Source organism: Paramormyrops kingsleyae, chromosome 20 (assembly GCF_048594095.1).
Source record: "Paramormyrops kingsleyae isolate MSU_618 chromosome 20, PKINGS_0.4, whole genome shotgun sequence".
In the NCBI taxonomy this organism is placed as follows: Eukaryota; Metazoa; Chordata; class Actinopteri; order Osteoglossiformes; family Mormyridae; genus Paramormyrops; species Paramormyrops kingsleyae.
The window spans coordinates 17,213,530-17,231,681 of record NC_132816.1 but is presented as its reverse complement, the minus strand read 5'-3'; the positions used below and the strand labels follow the sequence as shown (position 1 = coordinate 17,231,681).

At 44.9% G+C, this 18,152-nt stretch overlaps 1 protein-coding gene across 3 annotated transcripts in view; it reads left to right on the top strand.

The window, feature by feature from the left end:
- The window catches only part of cpxm2 (carboxypeptidase X (M14 family), member 2), a 46,004-nt gene that overhangs the window by 22,772 nt on the left and 5,080 nt on the right, over positions 1-18,152 (top strand). For all 3 annotated transcript variants that reach the window (XM_072703539.1, XM_023831022.2, XM_072703540.1), the window contains 9 exons: positions 2,078-2,162; positions 3,126-3,276; positions 3,414-3,502; positions 6,743-6,866; positions 7,276-7,472; positions 9,588-9,767; positions 10,439-10,736; positions 11,757-11,896; positions 15,955-16,054. In XM_072703539.1, coding sequence (XP_072559640.1) covers positions 2,078-2,162; positions 3,126-3,276; positions 3,414-3,502; positions 6,743-6,866; positions 7,276-7,472; positions 9,588-9,767; positions 10,439-10,736; positions 11,757-11,896; positions 15,955-16,054 — 1,364 coding nt within the window. The remainder of the gene's footprint in view (positions 1-2,077; positions 2,163-3,125; positions 3,277-3,413; positions 3,503-6,742; positions 6,867-7,275; positions 7,473-9,587; positions 9,768-10,438; positions 10,737-11,756; positions 11,897-15,954; positions 16,055-18,152) is intronic.

The window sequence follows — 18,152 nt, the reverse complement described above, 5'->3', positions numbered from 1 at the left end:
GATCATTTTCTAAGGAAAATATTTGAAGATTAAAACACAATTAGCTATCAATCTTCTGAGTCATCTGGATAACAGCGCCGAAAATGGTTGTAGAGTGAACTGAATTGTACAGGAGAATTTAGCCAAAATAATGATAATCATTTAATTCTGGTTACTTCAAGACTGCATCGTCTGAATATAAAGCAAACTGTCAACATATAGCCAGAAATCCGGGCCCCTTGGCAGAAACTCACCTTGGGTGAAACACAACCTCTACTGGCATGTTTTGGCTCCTAATTCATTCCACTCCATTTACGGCACCCCTGTACGCAGTGAACAGAAACACCACTTTGGTTTATATGGTGTCAGGGTCATCTCCTGTTCCACTCTGTGTCCCTTCCCTGTTTGGCCAGCAGGCGTCGCTGGTCATCCCGTCCCTCCTGTTGTCAGTCTTTGTGTTTTCCCTGCTCCCTGTTGGCTGCATGGCTCAACTCGTTGCCTGTGAACCCCTCTGTCTCGTCTTTGAACCCCCACCTCCTTTGTATTTGGTTTCTTTTGTATCAGTTTAGTCCAGCGATTTTTTTATTGTTTTGGTTTCTTCCTTTGAGCCTTAGTTGTGTTTTATCGGTTTTGTTACCCCAAGTGTTAGATTCTGTTTTCCCCGTTTCTTGGTTAGTTCTTAGTTTCCCTGTTTAGTTCCTTGAGTTAATTATTAGTTTTCCCAACCCTTGTTGATTAATCTCACCTGCTCCTTGTTAGGCTTGTTACCCCTCTGTATTTAAGTCCCTGCCTCTGCTCAGTTCCCCAGTGGTTTGTTGATTGTTGGATGTCAGTAAAGTCTGAATGTTACTAGAAGATGATAATGTATATGTAGTTTGTGTTTAGTTCTTTACATGCCTGTCAACCCGCTCCTGATGACCATAATCCTTTTGTTGTTTAGCTTTAGCTATCCCTTTTCAGTTTTGACCACTCGTGGTCTGGTTTTGTTTTTGTAGTTATTTCTACTGTCTTTATGTGTAAATAAACCCCATTTTGTCTGGCGAGCCGCAAGTGTTTCGTCCACCTTCCTATCTGCCTGTATCACACCAAGGCCTCGCACCAAACCCACTCCAGTCCTTAACATAGGAGCAGTTTCACACTCCGTAATTTCTCTGATGTAAATGTTAACTCGTGATGGATGTGATCTTCATTGTCATTTTCGTACTTATATGCTTAACATTTCGGAACGACACCCCGATAGGTGATCTTTATGGAGATAGACAGAGCTGCCGTTTCTCCAGTCATCAGCCTTGTCATGTACTCTTGGTGCTGAAAAGGCTGAAACGGTCCTCTGAGAATCACACGGTCCTGCTGGCCATAAACCCCCACACCTGGAAACAAAACACACAAAATAAAACATTTATTACTTTTGCAAAAAAAAATATGTAATGTTCAGTGTTGCAATTTAATAAAGCAGGTATGCTTATAATTATCAGATTTCAGTTTAATTTCCCTTCTATTGTATACTTTGTGCAGTTTTTTAATATACAGGAAAATGCTACTCCTGAAAAACACCGAATTGCAACTCATTAATGATTACTGGAGTTATTTTAAGTCGGATATTTAATACGACTTAGGGACAGCAAGGTAATTTACGGTGGTACAAATCCTTCCGCTCTATAAGCATGCACAGGAACTGACATTTATAACGTGTTCTTTCTTATTTTTAGTTTGTTTCGGGTACATTTTTAATAGAATAGTGTTATTACTTATTACAGGCAGTCATCGGGTTATGAACGACATCCGTTCCCTAATTCTGTCTTTAAATCAAGTTTGTAGGTAAGTTGGAAAAATAATAATACAGTACATATAGTGATAATTACGCAGTAGAGATAACCGGAACTACATCAGGAAGTGTAATATATGCACCTGAAGCGACGAACCGCTTAAACCGTTAGTATAGTTAAAGCAGTTAGTATAATTCCGGACAAAAGAGCTTTTGAAGTACTACTAATAAATTGTGCGTTAGAATACTTAGAAAAATTATATAGCCAGCGGATCTGGCTGAAGGAGGCTCTCTGTCAGCTGCCTTACTCTGTCCTTATGCTGTTCTTTTCAGAAGTGACTGGGTGACATCGTACCGAGTGCTGGTCAGCAATGACAGCCACACGTGGGTCACCCTGAAGAACGGATCCCAGGACTTGGTGAGCTTTACAGTTTCTGCCAGCCAGCAGTCTGATACGGGGCTGCCTGGGTCTGATTGTGTCCGCCTTGACATATTAAGCAAGGCTGCTCCGCTGTCCGACCAAACACAGCATCACTGATTACTTTCCACACTGTGCGCTCCACAGGCGCAGAAGAAAAGTACAGGCATATTTTCGCCAGATATAAAGCCATAGATGAGGTAGACAGTGCTGAAATCCAACACAACTAAAACTTTAAATAACAGTTTTGTGTCTGAATATACCATCTATGAAATGTACCATCTGAGCAGTGTTGCGTAAGAATTAGGCCTACTGTGAAATAATGCACCATAAATCAGAGGAAACTGGCCCGAGTTCTGAAATTTCATTACATTAAAGTATTCAAAATGACCTAACGAGACCGACCAAGTGAGAAACTCAATATTGTATGTGAAATATACATTCATTTAACATTAAGTAAGTTTGCGTTGCTTTTTGAAAAGAAGTTGAAAAGATTTCAGTATTCCTTTTTGTTTCTGGCCAGGTTTTATGTAATTGATTCCTTAGCGGCTCTCTTTCAAGGAATGCGCTGCAGAGACGTCGGATGTGGTGTATTTATCCCGCAGCGCTGCGTCCAATTATATTTCGTAACGGTTTGTTGTTTTTTAATTAGAGTTTTTTGGTCTTGCACCAGTACCCTTGTTTCGTGGAAATCACACACATTTGTTTAATTTTGAGTATTGATTCTCCCCAGACGGACAAACTTCATCCAGACTTCCTAGCGCCAAAGCGGCTGACTGGCCAACTCATTTTCGCTTTTAGTGCAGTGCCAGATTTAATAAGCAAATTATTATTGAATTAGTTTTTTTTTCTTGCAAACAAAATACAAAAAAAAACAATAATAATGAAATACAAACAGTGTTTAAATTTTGCTGTTTCTCATCTTTGACGGTCTTTGTCACTGATGGCGGAGATGCCCTGCAGATCTTCACAGGGAACAGGGAGAAGGAGATCCCGGTGCTGAGCGAGTTCCCGGCGCCGGTGATGGCGCGCTATATACGCGTGAACCCGCGCTCGTGGTTCAGCGGCGGCAGCGTCTGCATGCGGGTGGAGATCCTGGGGTGTCCCATGCCAGGTGAGGGCTGGGCTGCCTAAACAATCGGTTATATCTGTATAATCGCTGCTGCCGCTATGTGCAGTTTGCAGAATTGTCCAAGATGTTAATGATTTTTTCCTTGATAACCCAGTGTCTCCCTTCCAAATTCTTTGCAGACCCCAATAATTATTACCGCAGGAGAAATGAAATAACAACCACAGATAATCTGGACTTCAAACACCACAGCTACAAAGAGATGCGACAGGTAGGCTTTGGTCAGCTGGCTGGAGTGAGATTTCCAATTCGAGACAAGTCTGCACACATATTTACATGTATACTATGTAACAGTTATATTACCTTGAAAATAGCCTGTAGGATTTGCAAACAACCCCAACATTTTAAATGTGTCAAATTTTAAGTTTATAGTGGAATATTATAGATTTGCCGTAAGACTTATTGCGTGAGTGAGAGTCTGAAAGTGTGTGTCACGCCGGATGCCTGAGAGCTGGCATCCCTGTGATTCCATGTATCAGTCCTGGGAACTTTTATTTTCTGTATGTCACCAGTTTCTAGTGTTCGTGTCATTTAGGAATTCTCCTTCAGCAGTGGCAGTTAAATCATTGTCTTCTGGGTCTATTTGGGCTCCCAGTTAGACATACAGACTCCTGAATATACGATTCGCTCCGCCATTCAGTTATATGGAAACAGTCCAGAACAACAGCATCTGGTGTGATCCAGAGAAGCCGTTTATGTTGCTATTCTATCATTTTAACGTGTTTTGCTTCCTTTCACAGCTACTCGGATTGGCTTCTTTTGCCGCGTTGTGTTGCTCGTTTTAGGAGCCAGTTTTTTCTCTTTTTTTTGAGAAATCGCTCAGTCACACGTTCAGAAATAAGACGGAACGCCAAGACTTACTGAGAATGTTTTTCAGCCGGTGACACACAGTACACAAAAAACTAGAAAAATTAGATGGGGATCAGTTCAGGCTACTCGCAATAACATTATGTTTAAAAGTATGCTCGTATTTTTATATTCAAAGCTATAAAACGAATCATTTGAGGTCACAGCCTTTTCTGGATCATTTTTTTATCCATCCAGTTTTGGAGAGAGTACTGATACCCGCTTCCTGACCCGCTGGCCGGTATTTTTCTCCTTTTTTGAGCGTGCTTGAGGTTTACCGTGGTGTAAAAGCATAGTAATTTAAGGAAAATTCTTCAGACACAGGGAGGTACAGTTTTAGGCTCCCCCCCCCCCCCCGAATCAGTTCACTATGAATACCCCATACGTCACATATAGGCTAAGCCTCAGACAAGTATAAAAATTAAATGTTTTCCTTTCAAAACAGACCATGCAGCTGAAAATGTGGGTGGGAAAAAGGACTCGAATATGAGGTCGGCGCAGCATCTGAACAAACCACTACGATGGGGTATTTATTTTTTTGGAATGCCTCCAACCCAGTTTCACTAAGTAATGGTCTGCTGGTCTCATTTCGCGACGGTGGGGCTGCTCTTCGTCTGGCGGATTGCGATCCGTGAAGCCGCCATCGCAGACGGACCCAGTGGCTGATTAAAATGGCGCTGCGGTACAGCTGAATTTCGGGCCAAGTCCCGCTGTCCCCATTCAGCTTCTCTGACGTGCCTGCATCCGGCTCGCCGCTTCTCTGCATGCGGTCAGCTGATTTGTCACGTGCCCCGATCCCTGCAATTGATCTGCTGTTGTACTTCAGGGGACCTTCAAGTTCTTAAATAACAGCCACAGGAGTTGTCAGTATGTGGGTGTTCAACATTGTAAGCTGTGTGCGATAGTTTTCTTTGGACAAACGTGTGAGTCAAGGAAATACATAAAATATATCTCAGTAGCTCTTTGTCATGCACGTCGTGCTTGACTTTCAACACAAAAAGACAGCACTAATCCAAATCCATTTCTCAGATAAGATATACGGATGTGTATTTTTTTGTCTGTAATTCTGTCCTCTCTAGCGTGCAAACTAGACTAGCTGCATGGTGTGATATTGTTTTACTGTGAACAGACTTGCCATGTTTATGCAGTGAATGCTTTTCTGGAAGAGAAAAGTTTGCCCTTGCGTTCTGTCGGGAACGTTATGACAGTCATTGGTCTTTTCCACTGACCCTTAGAACACTTAAAACAGTGATGACAGAAGCCTACTTTTCTTGGGGAAATTCCAGGGCCCAAATGACATTCACTCCTGAATCGTCAGCACGAATTTGGCTGAACGTTACCCAGTACTGTGCAGAATTTGTCTATTTTCGCTGAGCATCGACCTTAATATATTCCAGGTATTGGCACGCAGTGGCCGAATCTCTCCCCGTATCACTGTTTCTTGAAGGCAAACTGACGTCTGAGCTGTAATTTATGCTGTTTGATTATGTTTCCGAAAGGAATGCATTAAGTAAGTCTCCCTCCATTCAGCATCGGTCAGTGGTTTGTCTAGCAGGTTGGTGCCGTTTTGAAATGGAACGTGGATTACAGTTTGTTGCCAGTGTTTGGTTATTTTGATTGTCTGTAGTGTGCTTTGTTTGCCTTTAAGAGCAGCATCGTATGTTATGCTGCGTCTTCTTGCTGCCCTACAATTGCTTTTGATACCTTTGCTTCAAAGCGTCCAGTCTTCTGTCCCCTCTTCCGTCCAATCTTCTATCCCCTCTTTTGTCCAGTCCTCCGTCCAATCTTCTATCCCCTCTTCCGTCCCCTCTTCCATCCCCTCTTCCGTCCAGTCTTCTGTCCCCTCTTCCATCCCCTCTTCTGTCCAGTCTTCTGTCCCCTCTTCCATCCCCTCTTCTGTCCAGTCTTCTGTCCCCTCTTCCATCCCCTCTTCTGTCCAGTCTTCTGTCCCCTCTTCCATCCCCTCTTCTGTCCAGTCTTCTGTCCTCTCTTCTGTCCCCTCTTCCGTCCCCTTTTCCATCCCCTCTTCCGTCCAGTCTTCCGTCCCCTCTTCCGTCCAGTCTTCTATCCCCTCTTCTGTCCCCTCTTCCATCCAGTCTTCTGTCCCCTCTTCCATCCCCTCTTCTGTCCCCTCTTCCATCCCCTCTTCTGTCCCCTCTTCCATCCCCTCTTCTGTCCCCTCTTCCGTCCCCTCTTCTGTCCCCTCTTCTATCCCCTCTTCCGTCCAATCTTCTATCCCCTCTTCTGTCCCCTCTTCCATCCCCTCTTCCGTCCAGGTTTCCCAAAGACACGATAATAGTTATGATGATTGATTCCATCTAGATTGTGGGAAAACTTCCTCAGAACTAATGTGAAGCCCTGTTCATTTTTCATTATTCTTCAGCCAGACATAAAATGACAGAAATGCTTTGTCCAGTATCCGTCCTAAAGAATTAATTGCAGTTCCTCTCAATCTCTTCACAATGCTTTGTTATTGTAGTGTCGTTTCCCAATTTATATAAAATGATTTAGGGTAGCTGCAGTAAGAATACTGTTTTGTTTGTTATTTATTTTTTATACATTCTCCCTGCGAAATAGTTTACTTTGCCGTTTTCATCCACTACAGCTGATGAAGATCGTCAATGAAATGTGCCCCAACATCACAAGGATCTACAACATTGGCAAGAGCTTCGATGGCCTTAAACTTTACGCCATCGAGATATCTGACAACCCAGGGGAGCACGAGCTGGGTGAGGAAGTGTCCATTTAGCCAACTAAGTTCACATTCGTTTGTGTCAATATTCGACAGGGGCGACCCGTTTGTAGTACTGCGTACGTCTCTACTGGGGTTCCGTGTGTCGTTCTGAACTGCTGCTTCTGGATGTTCCAACTTCTAGACTAAAGGCCAGAGGCGACAGCTTTCTCAGTCGCTGTCCCTAAACTATGGAACGCTGTACTTCTCTACTTAAGACACATTTATTTGAACTGGCTTTTAATTCCAGTTGTTTTACTCTTTGCTTCTTTTTTTAAATTTGCTGCATATGTTTTTGCGGCATATTTTTATTATATGTAAAGCATTTTGGGGCAGCAAGTGGTTGTCTGTAAATGTGCTATATAAATGAACTTGAACTTGAACTGATCGAACTATCTTTCGGTCAGGTGAGCCGGAATTCCGCTACACCGCTGGTTCCCATGGCAACGAGGTGCTAGGTCGGGAGCTGCTGCTGCTACTGATGCAGTTCATGTGCCAGGAGTATCTGGCGGGAAACCCACGCATACGCCACCTAGTGGAGGAGACGCGCATCCACCTGCTCCCCTCCGTCAACCCCGACGGCTACGAGAAGGCCTTCGAAGTGGTGGGTTTGGGAAGGAGGTCTGGCTAATGTCGATGACATCGGGTGGCGTGGTGGTTTTTGGGTGCGGGTGCGGCCCAAAGTTTGGCAGATCCAGTGCGTATCCAGTGGAATAAAAGCAAAGCCCATGCGAGAGACGAGCAGGTGCAGACGCAGGACCCTGCTGCCGCTGCTCCGTTTGTTCTGGACCGCCCAGGGTTTGTGTCCAACACTCAGCTTAACCACCGGGCGCCGAAGGAGCTCCTTGTTTTTATTTTTATTCATTTTATTCATTTTCCCTTCATATTCAAACCAAAGTGTATTTCGACTATCAGTGCTTAACGGCATTTAATGTGTTTCACTGACCTTCTTCCACCTAATGACAGTTTGGGGTCAGATTTCAGCACCTATAAGGAATTTAAATATTTCTATTAATTAATATTATTAATATTACTTTTGGTTTAATTACCTTTGGTAATTACCGGCATCCCATGTCGGCTGTCCCTACCCTTCTGCCATGTGCTTCCTGGGGTAGGTTCCATACGGGAAGAGCATTACCGAAAAGAGCTAGAGGAGTGACACTTTGATGAAATGCTCACCGCACTGCCTGGATTTATGATGAACTATTTGGGAAACACGTTCATTTATCTGCAGGTATCATGACTGTGTGCAACACAAGTGCCTTTTTCAAGCCCTTTGGTATGTAGGCAGAGCAGGGAGGACGTGCGTGTAGCTTGGAAATGCGAGTTTGTGGATGAACGTCGCTGCCAAACGGCAGGGCTGATAAGATAGACTGAGGAAATGAAGTCAGGCGTGAATTATGACAGGGTAATACATGATAATACAGTGAAAATCCCAGCTGAGAGTTTGCTTTTTAGTTATAGAGTGCTGTCACCTTACGTTATATTGTTTCCATATTACAATGACATTTATGCCGCTTTTCCACTGGCATACAGAACCCGACCCGTACCGCCAAGAGAGACTAGTTACAGTGCGGCTCCAGCTCGCTTCGGTTTTCCACTGCAAGAGGGTCGGCTCAGTAAAGGCATCGGGTTTGGAGAGCGACAGTAGTGTGAAACCGAAGCAACGCTTATTTACTGTTCACGAGGCGTACATCATGATTTTCTATGCGCTAATTTCCACTAGTACGTCTGTGAGAATTGCTGTGTTATATTAGCATCAAACACTAGTGGAATTAGCATTCGCTTGCGTCAATTTGTATTATGAATCTATTCCGTTTAGCTGTTCTGTAGTCCTTTTTTAAGTAGGAGGTTGAAAATTTTCAACTTGTGAGTTATCAGGAAGGCTTCAATATACAGACGCTCCTCTACTTACGAATGAGATACGTTCCGAATGGCCGTTCATAATTTGAAATGTTCGTAAGTCGTTATTCAACATCATTTTAAGGGTGTACGCAAGTACAAAGAACTAGGATGCTGGGAGTACGCACGCTACGCTGCTGCGCGGTGGGAGTAGCAGGTAGAAGTCGTACTAGACAGATTTGGCGCGCAGAAAAAAAAACTGATGTTGCGGACAGGAAACGGGAGCCCAATGAACACAATTTGGACTTACAGTCCTCTTCGTTCATATGTCTGAAAGTTCGTAAGTTGAAAGTTCGTAAGTAGAGGAGCGTCTGTATTGCGATGTGTGATACTACCAACAAGAAAATAATATATAGAATATGCCTTCTTTTCCTTGAGAAAATCCATGCATATCGAAGCGGATCACTGGGTCTGTCTGATCGCCGTGCATTTCGACCAATCTGATGGTTCGGTCGCGCTCTTGGTGGCAGCAGAACATTGCCATTCGAGACACACTTATACAAAGTGGCAGAGAGCAGGTCAGGCACCGCAAGGAATCAGTTGATTAACTGTGATCAACCCTCCACTGTCATCCTTGGGAAAGTAGCCGTACAGCCTCATATATTAATTTGACTAACTATTGTTGAAAATAAGCTCTTCTATCCATGGTCATCTATAACTGCCTACCCAGTACAGGGTTTTGGGGTTCTGATCAGTTGAGTTCTTCCTTAAAATGTACTTAAATCCCCTGTTTTGGTCAGCCTGTTGAACCTTTATCTATATTGTTGGCCGTTAACCCCTTCATGTCCATGGGCTGCCGTGCTTCCCTGCTGATCAGGGCTCAGAGCTGGGTGGCTGGTCTCTGGGCCGCTGGAGTGAGGACGGCCTGGACATCCACCACAACTTTCCGGACCTGAACTCCATCCTCTGGGAGGCCGAGGCGAGGAAGCTGACCTCGCGGAGAGTCCTCAACCATCACATCCCCATCCCAGACTGGTACCTGGCAAAGAACGCCACGGTAAGTGTGGGGAAGAGCAGGGATTGGGTGGGACATCACATGGTCACATGACCTGTGTCGTGTTTTTCGGATATATAACTAGTATTATTCATGCAACCAGTTTCACAAATCCAATATCGTTATATTCCTACATATTGCTTGAAAAATAAAATCATAAAATACAGATTAAAGTTCAAGAAAAAGAAAAACTGTCCAAAAACTTTGCTTATTTTTTTTATATAAAGTATCCCAAGTAATGGTTGTTCAGAAATGCCCTGTAAAGATTGTAGGGTGGCTTAGATACTTGAGAAAGCTTTTATTTGTAGGTTACATGCAGCATTGAGCTCAGGCCTGTTTGCATCATGAAATGAAGTCCCTTGAAAAGATTGTCCCAGATCTGCTCCAAGGGGCAGTGCGGGATGCTTGGGGTCGTAATGACAGCGGCCGATCAGACGGAAACGACCGAGCACCCACTTGGAAATGGGGACAGCAATAGAGCGTAAAGCAGACTAAAAGCCTCAAGGAAATACCAATCCACCCCCACATTTTGGGGGGGGGGGCTTGAATTCCACCTACACCAAGCCACGGAGATGCCCGTTATTCCGAGGACCAGACACATGTTGTAGCTGCGTAACGATCGCTTCGCCGCCCCCCCTGTCCCCCCGGTCCTCCCGTGCATTTTCGATTATCAGGTTGCCGTGGAGACGCGGGCCCTGATCGCCTGGATGGAGAAGATCCCCTTCGTGCTCGGGGGCAACCTGCAGGGCGGCGAGCTGGTGGTGTCCTACCCCTACGACCGGACACGCTTCCGCAGCAAGACGCGGGAGGCCACGCCCACCCCGGACGACCTCGTTTTCCGCTGGCTGGCCTTCTCCTACGCCTCCACTCACCGCCTGATGACGGACGCCAGCCGGCGAGTTTGCCACACGGTGGATTTCGCCAAGGAGGATGGGACTGTCAACGGGGCCTCCTGGCACACGGCTGCAGGGAGTCTGTATATATTACTCTATGATAAATTACTGTAATACTATAGTACTCTGACTTATAATAATACTCTAATAATAATACTCTACTATAGTAATAATACTGTAATACAATAACTTGCTGTAATATCAGTGTTTCTCAACTCAGTCTTTGGGGATCCCCAGACAGCCTATGTTTTTGCTCCCTCCCAGCTCACAACCTGCCTGTACCAGGTATTTGGTGTTTTTGATTGGCTGGGAGCTGGGAAGGAGTGAAAATGTGGACTGGATTGAAACCTAGAAAATAAAAGCTATCATGTTTATTGTTCCTTAAGCTTTTCTTCAAACCAAACGTACTTTGCAAATGTAGTTACATGGTTACGTAGAAATACTTTTGCCAAAGAAAATCCGGGGTGGTACCTAAATAAGTAACAGTACGACAGCTCAGGTCTCTGCATTTTTCAGTTCAAACTTCCAAGCCTGTGGAAGTTTTTAACTCACTTTTGACAGCTCCATTTCTACCCCCTCCAGGGGCGTTTTTTGGCATTTTTTAAGGTGAAGGGCAAAAAAGGATCCATAATTTATACGGGGGGGGGGGGGGGGGGCAATCTTATCATTAGCCAATAATATCTTTTGAATCAGTGAGTGACAGGAGGGGGCACTCAGGAGGCCAATCAGCTTTCAGCTTGGGCCAGTGCCCCTGTGACCCCGCCCCTGTATCCATCCATTTTTCAAAGACTCGAGTTCTTACTCTGAATCTGGAACACATAATAAACTCTGTTTGAGATTTGTCCTCTTTCAAAAGTAGGGGGGATAGTGTGGAATTAGGTGGGATCCTGCCTTTTCTAGAACAAAAATTTCACAAAAATACCAGGGGGGAGCTGAAAGGTGGTATGGGGCCGGACGGTAAGATGAATTACCCCTTATTTCCTAGGCCTGCCTTTCTGTCAGAGCCGAATACAGAAGGGCAGGACGAGGGCCGTCAAACCTCTGCTCAAAGAGCTAATTAGGCCACCGGCTGGGAGGTAAATGGCTGTGTTTCTGACAGGTATGAACGATTTCAGCTACTTGCACACCAACTGCTTCGAGATGTCCATGTTCGTGGGCTGCGACAAATTCCCCCACAAGAGCGAGCTCCCGGACGAGTGGGAGAACAACCGCGAATCCTTGCTCGTCTTCATGGAGCAGGTAGGGGGCGCCCTCTCGACAGGGGAACAGGGCGCCGTGTGTGGCCACCTGTCCCATCTCACATGCACGTACGGGTGGGTTAAACACGGTAACACAGACACACTGTTAGATGAAATCGATAGCTTTACATAACCTTCTAATGCGCCACTGATCGGAAGGTTGCCAGTTCCAATCCCATTGTCAGCAGAGTGATTTCACTATTGGACCCGTGAGTAAGACCTTTAATCCTCAGATGCTCCACAGGTTTTCTCGAAAATGTACATCGCTTTGCTTAAAAGCACGAAATGGCATCTAACAGTAAATAAATGTAATTCCTCCTGACGCCTATTTGACCTGAAAAACAAGTGTTACAAACATACGGTGAAATAAAAAATAACAAAAAATGGTACTTTCCGGAATTCAGTCGTAGACATATCTATGTGTGCACACCCACAGGAACGTACACACAGACAAACCCAAAGACAGCCCCTCCCCCGCGTGCCCCTGCCGATGCACACGCCCGCCCACATGCCCCCCGTATCCTCGCTCGATGAAAGCGTTAAGCGAATGTGACGGGTTGGTGTTCCTCCGCATGAATTACCTCGCTCTTTTATTCGAGTCGCACTCGTGAAATGCACGACATTCCCAGGAAGGAGATATCCAAGTGCTGTCTGACAGACATGAGAGGTAAACCAGTTTAGCACCAAGTAAACAAAACATTTAAATGAAAAAGTCGTTCACATATGCTTTTCAGTGACAGAAACACCCAGGGAAGTTTTTGTTTAATTTCAGACGTGGGAGAGATTATAGAAGGACTTGATTTAGGCTCATTTTGACACCACTATAACAAAGCAATTTTATGTGCTTTTTTTGGCAACATTTCACTTATTATTATTTACATCTCGCTCTTATAATGACAGCATGATTTACATGTTTTGAATGTTTATAAATAACGTAGAGACAGGCTGTTTAAAGTTCTCATAGCTCCAGGTTTGTGCGTTCAAATCCGGACCTAGAGTTTGCATGTTCTGCCCGTGACTTCACCACATTCTTGTGGGAAACCCCGGTCCCCTTCAAAGGGATCCTCTGATTGGGTGGTTTGGTAGCGTAATTTGTATATTGTATGGTTAGGAACCTGTGATTGGCTGGTGTCATGTTTAAGGTACAACCTGTCTATGCTGTGACAGACTCTGGCTTGTCGCAGCCCTAACATGATAAATATATAGTGTTAAGATACAGCTGTAAGGCCACCATGGATGTTGAGCACTGGGACGCCATGTTGGGATAGTTTGCATTCTACACTGCGGTTACAGACAGGGATACTCCTGAACTAATATGTCTATGTAAAATCCTTGCTTCCATCTCTGTTCGAATGTAATTAATCTGTCTGCCAACAAGATGTGAAAATATAAATATAATTTGGCAGTTTAATCGGCTCTGGGGGTCAATAGGACCAAAGATTTCAAATTCGTGGAATATGTTTATTTAAATCCGTGCTTCTGGTGTTCCTGTGCACAAAGAAAATGTTGTCGCACAGTTATTTTCTTAGTCGGGTGTCCTAATTAGACTTGTCACGTCAACAATAATAGACTAAATGAAATGATTTATTTAAAATGACATCGGAGGCAGAGGGTACCGTAAATAGTTATTGGAGTTTCTCTGATTGAGCTTGCGGATTTGTCGAAGCTAATCAGCCTTCTTAGTATCAAAGCCCAAAACATTACAAATCACACTCACGCTCGGCTCGTGTCGCACGTAGATTTTTGTATGTCAGTCTTCTTCTGTGCTCTTTGTCTGACCTTCCGGCACGTTCCACTGTAAGCGATGATGCGGGGCACAGGTGAAACGGTGGGCTTCCAGAGCATGACTCACCGTGAGGGGGGGGGGGGGGTCAGGGTGGGAGGGGGATGGCGGGAGAGACAGAATGGCCGACAGTCCCTTATCCCCGGTGGCGTCCGTGACTCACAGTGGTGTCCTTTGACATTCAGATGCGAAATGGATTTTTTTCCCAGACATCTCCATCTAACACCTTATACAGCTTTATCCTCCTGTGAATTTTAGGGGTCATTAGTGACACCCAGCCCATGTAGCTAATAAAAACTGGGGGGGGGGGGGTTGACAATCGTTAAGGATTATAACAATAAAAATTAATCAATCAGACCACATTGTTAAGGTACTTTGTAACTTAAAAAAAAACAGAAATTTGAGATTTAAATGCATCATGCATCTGTTATTCTGTAATGGTAGTTATTTCACTAGTTATTCATTCAGTTACAGGTTTAATGTCTTATTGTTAAGTATAGGAACCAAAAATTCACAGTTTAAGACATAAATTGCTCAGCTCTTTGGTGTTTCAGAGTCGTAAATCCCCCCCCCCCCCCCTCCACACCACATTCCCACCCCCGGTGGAGCGCTGTCAGTACTGCAGGCTTTCAGAGACTCAGTGGGGGTGAAATAATGTGTAGAATCTCTTCCTATGAATCTTTAATTTACATTTCAGATGTGCTCATGGGTGGCAAGACAAAATCAGACTCGCTGTCTGCCTTAATTCTGATGAGTCATAATGACATTGATTTTTAGTACATGCAGGTGTGCAGCTCAACAACAAGGATAAAATGCTTGTTTTAAATAAATGTAATGCATCTGCCTGTGGGCTGTCTGGATTGTCTGCCAGTTAGCGGAAGAATGTAACGTGCGTTGAGCGGAAACCAGCATACCGCAAGTGCGTTAACGTGCAGTGCAGAGATGAGAGCGGACAGAGTGCCTGGCTTTTGCGTTTCCTGTTGGAGAAGAAGACTTTGAGCCTCGAATGCTTGTATAATTATTTAAAAATAAACGGAATAAAAATACCCCAAAGGATTTAGATGCTGAGAACTGAAAATAAAGGAAGAATGTGCACTTGGAGCTGAAAATTAACGTGGAAAATGAACGAAAAATGGAGGGGAACAGGAGAGGTGTTGATGGTTTGATTTGGAGTGGCTGTTTATTCCATTGGCCTTTTAGGTCTTTTGGCTTTTTGAACTAGACCTCATTTACTTTAATCCTTTTGGGATGGAAGCCGTACTATCCCACAGTCAGGAAGCACGAGTTCAGCAGGGGGGATGAAACATTGAGCAGCCTGGTGTTACGCTGAGGGAGTTGAAATGTGGGTTAGCTGTGAAAACGTTTGCCCGCTCACCGCGCAACGCCGAACGGAGCGCCGCAATCAGAAAGGTCCCGGGGGGCGTGGGCAGCGACTCCGGCGACTGTACAGAGGCTCCTTGCGTTATTCTGTTTCGTCGCGTGTGGTTTCGAATTGCCTTTCCTGCACGTTCGGCGTGGAAAAACAACAACCTCACGCTGACCGAAATCAGGAGACCAGCTGACGGTGTCACAGCTGACTAAAAAGACATCGGGGAGGTTTAGACTCTGCTGATGGGGTTGGAGTTTGCCAGCTTTTAAATAACACCTCATTCAAAGTGTATTATTATTATTATTTATTAGTATTATTAATATTCCATCTTCTAGCCACTTACGCAGTCCAGGGTCACTTGGCGCCTGGAATCTGTCTCAGGCAGCATGGAGCACTATGGACTGGATGCCAGTCCACCCTGGGGCACGATGCCAATCCACCCTGGGGCACATACACACATCCCCATATGCTACAGGCAACTTGAAGACACCAGTTAGCCAGGCTGCGTAACTTTAGACTGCAGGAGGGAATCAGAATACTCAGAAGGAACCCACACAACACAGAGGAACCCGGCAGGTGTGAGCCGACTGAGATACCTGCTGAGTCCTGTTTGCACCATCAGTCATTTTAATTTATGGTCTTAAAAGTAGTGACGTGATTGGCAAATGGGGAACTATAGCGTGATCATTACTCTTAAAGAACAAACTGCTGTTGTGCGCTGCTAATCACACGAGAGTGATTTCAGGTTGCGTTCCTAGTGAGCCAAGACTGAGTCATGTGCTTAAGTGCAAAGCCGTCTCCATGTGAGTGAGTCAGCCGATGATTGATGAAGTGCAGGGAGGATCGGCTAAGGTAGCCGAGGCAGTGACGCAGCCCATTGGCGCTAAACGGTACCTCTCTTGTCCAGGTGCATCGTGGGATTAAAGGCGTGGTGAGGGACACACAAGGACGGGGGGTCGCCAACGCCATCGTCTCCGTGGAGGGAATCAACCACGACGTCCGCACAGGTCAGGCGCAGACACACTGCAGATGCACCGTAGGATTTCCGCTCCTTCAGAGGTAGAAAGTTCAGGTTCAGAAAGTACAAATCTAGACTAAGATTTTGTTTCAACCAACCAATCTAATATAAAGAGTCACATTCACAGAGTACTCAACTGGTTGGTTGGAACAAAATCTTGGTCTGGATTCGTACTTGAAGCTCCTGAACTTTCCACCTCTTTGCTCTTTCCTGTGGCCTTCATTTGTCATCAGAGTATTCACAGACAAATATTTACCTAATATAAAATTGATTATTAGCTTCACGCTACCAATAACCTACAATAACATAATGATAATATATCCTCCTGTAAATGACTAGATCATTCCTCATTACGAATACTTTGTAAAAAGCGATTTCCTCATATTATTATCCCAAAAATATAATACTAGTGTTCATACACCATGGAAATCCAGTCACACTAGGCTCTGCTCATTCAGGTAACGCCTCATTAAAGCTGATTTCGTCTTCCCAGTTGTAATCTGAAGTGAGGTTTTCTCACTAAACCGCATGTGGCTTTGATCACGGCGCTTTAACATCACTGTTTACAGGAGCGAGTAAATGTTTGGGTAGGAGGACGAGGAGGACACAGGAATCAGGGGTGTGACTCACAAACGGGCCGAGCTCTGAGCACCGCAATAAAGCGGCTCACAAAACCCAGCGTGGCGATGTGACGCAGTGTCCAGCGCTGGAATGCCCTGCATGCACGCAACATGAACGCGTGCCGCACCGACGCGCACAGGAGATGCGTGGGCACCCGAAATGCGAATCTGCAAGCCGTGGTGCGGCTTCCAGCTCCAGATTTAACGAGGGGTCGCTGTCCTCTCACGGATTTGGGACGTGCGGCCAAATCGCACCCAATTTGGAATCACTATTATTAGCTCCTCGGCGACGAGTTTCTCGCAAGCGGAGGCCAAGAACAAAGCAAAACTAGGCAGCCATCGTGCCAGCCGGGCCCACGTCAACGCGCCGGTTTGCGAAATTTCTCGGTTTGACTTATTTTGTACCGAGAACACAAAGTACCGGTTTGAAGCTAATGAGCCGTGCTCAGCTTGTGAAACGTGCTCAGCTTGTGAAACGCAACTTTACAACCAGAATTTCCCCGTTTGGCCTTGAGCTTTGATCCCATTACAACACTGTGAGACAGGACATTGAGTTTCGCCCATTGTACATTCTGGAGGGGCACAGGAAGCCCTTTTGCAAGTGTTTTTAAGAACGCTGAGGGATTACTATGTATTCACAGTAATAGCACTAGCAGAAGTATTACCAATGTCAGGAACGGGAAGGAAAAAGATAACTTGGGAATCAAGTTTGGATGTATGCAGAAATCCCACAGTTGAACCAGCTTTAATAGACAACGATTGAATCAACAAACCCCGGTTTGATGAAAGATACGTAATTTAGGACTTGTTTACATTATTACGGTTGAAGGATTTGAAATTCTCAGAGGCTTCATTATGTGGAATGATCAGTGTGCAAAACGATGAAGTGCAATCAAATTTGCGCGTCTCCGGTAAAAATAAAATGGTAAACATCTTACCGTGCACTCCCACGCGCATGCTGTTGGCTGCAGAGCCCCCGTCTCGCGTCGGTTTTGTACCTACCTCTCTAACGGAGTGTCTTGCGCTTCCATGACTGGACACCCTTGAAAGTCACATGAGCGTCTGGTCACATGACAGCACGTGTGTCAGAGAGCGGCGACACCGGTGAGGCGCCTGGCCCCAGCGTGTCCTCATGCCCCGGGGCTGCCTGCAGCGCGTGATATTTGTGCGGAAAATTGTTTTGTTTGACAGAAGAGAAAAGGAAGTAAATAAATGAACCCTGATTACACTGGGCAAGCAGAGTGGATTAAGCAGCCCAAACAGCTGTTTATCATCAGGCTTTTGGATATGCTATTGACAAAGTACCATTTTCAATATTAAATATTCTGTGATGTGCATTTGCGTATCGAGTGAGTCTTACCTGTTTCCTAAAATAATTTCTGTTGTGCAGCATATATTTGAGTTAAATGCCTTTTTATGGCATAAAATTGACATTAGCAGCCATTTTCCACAATGATTATAGATCTC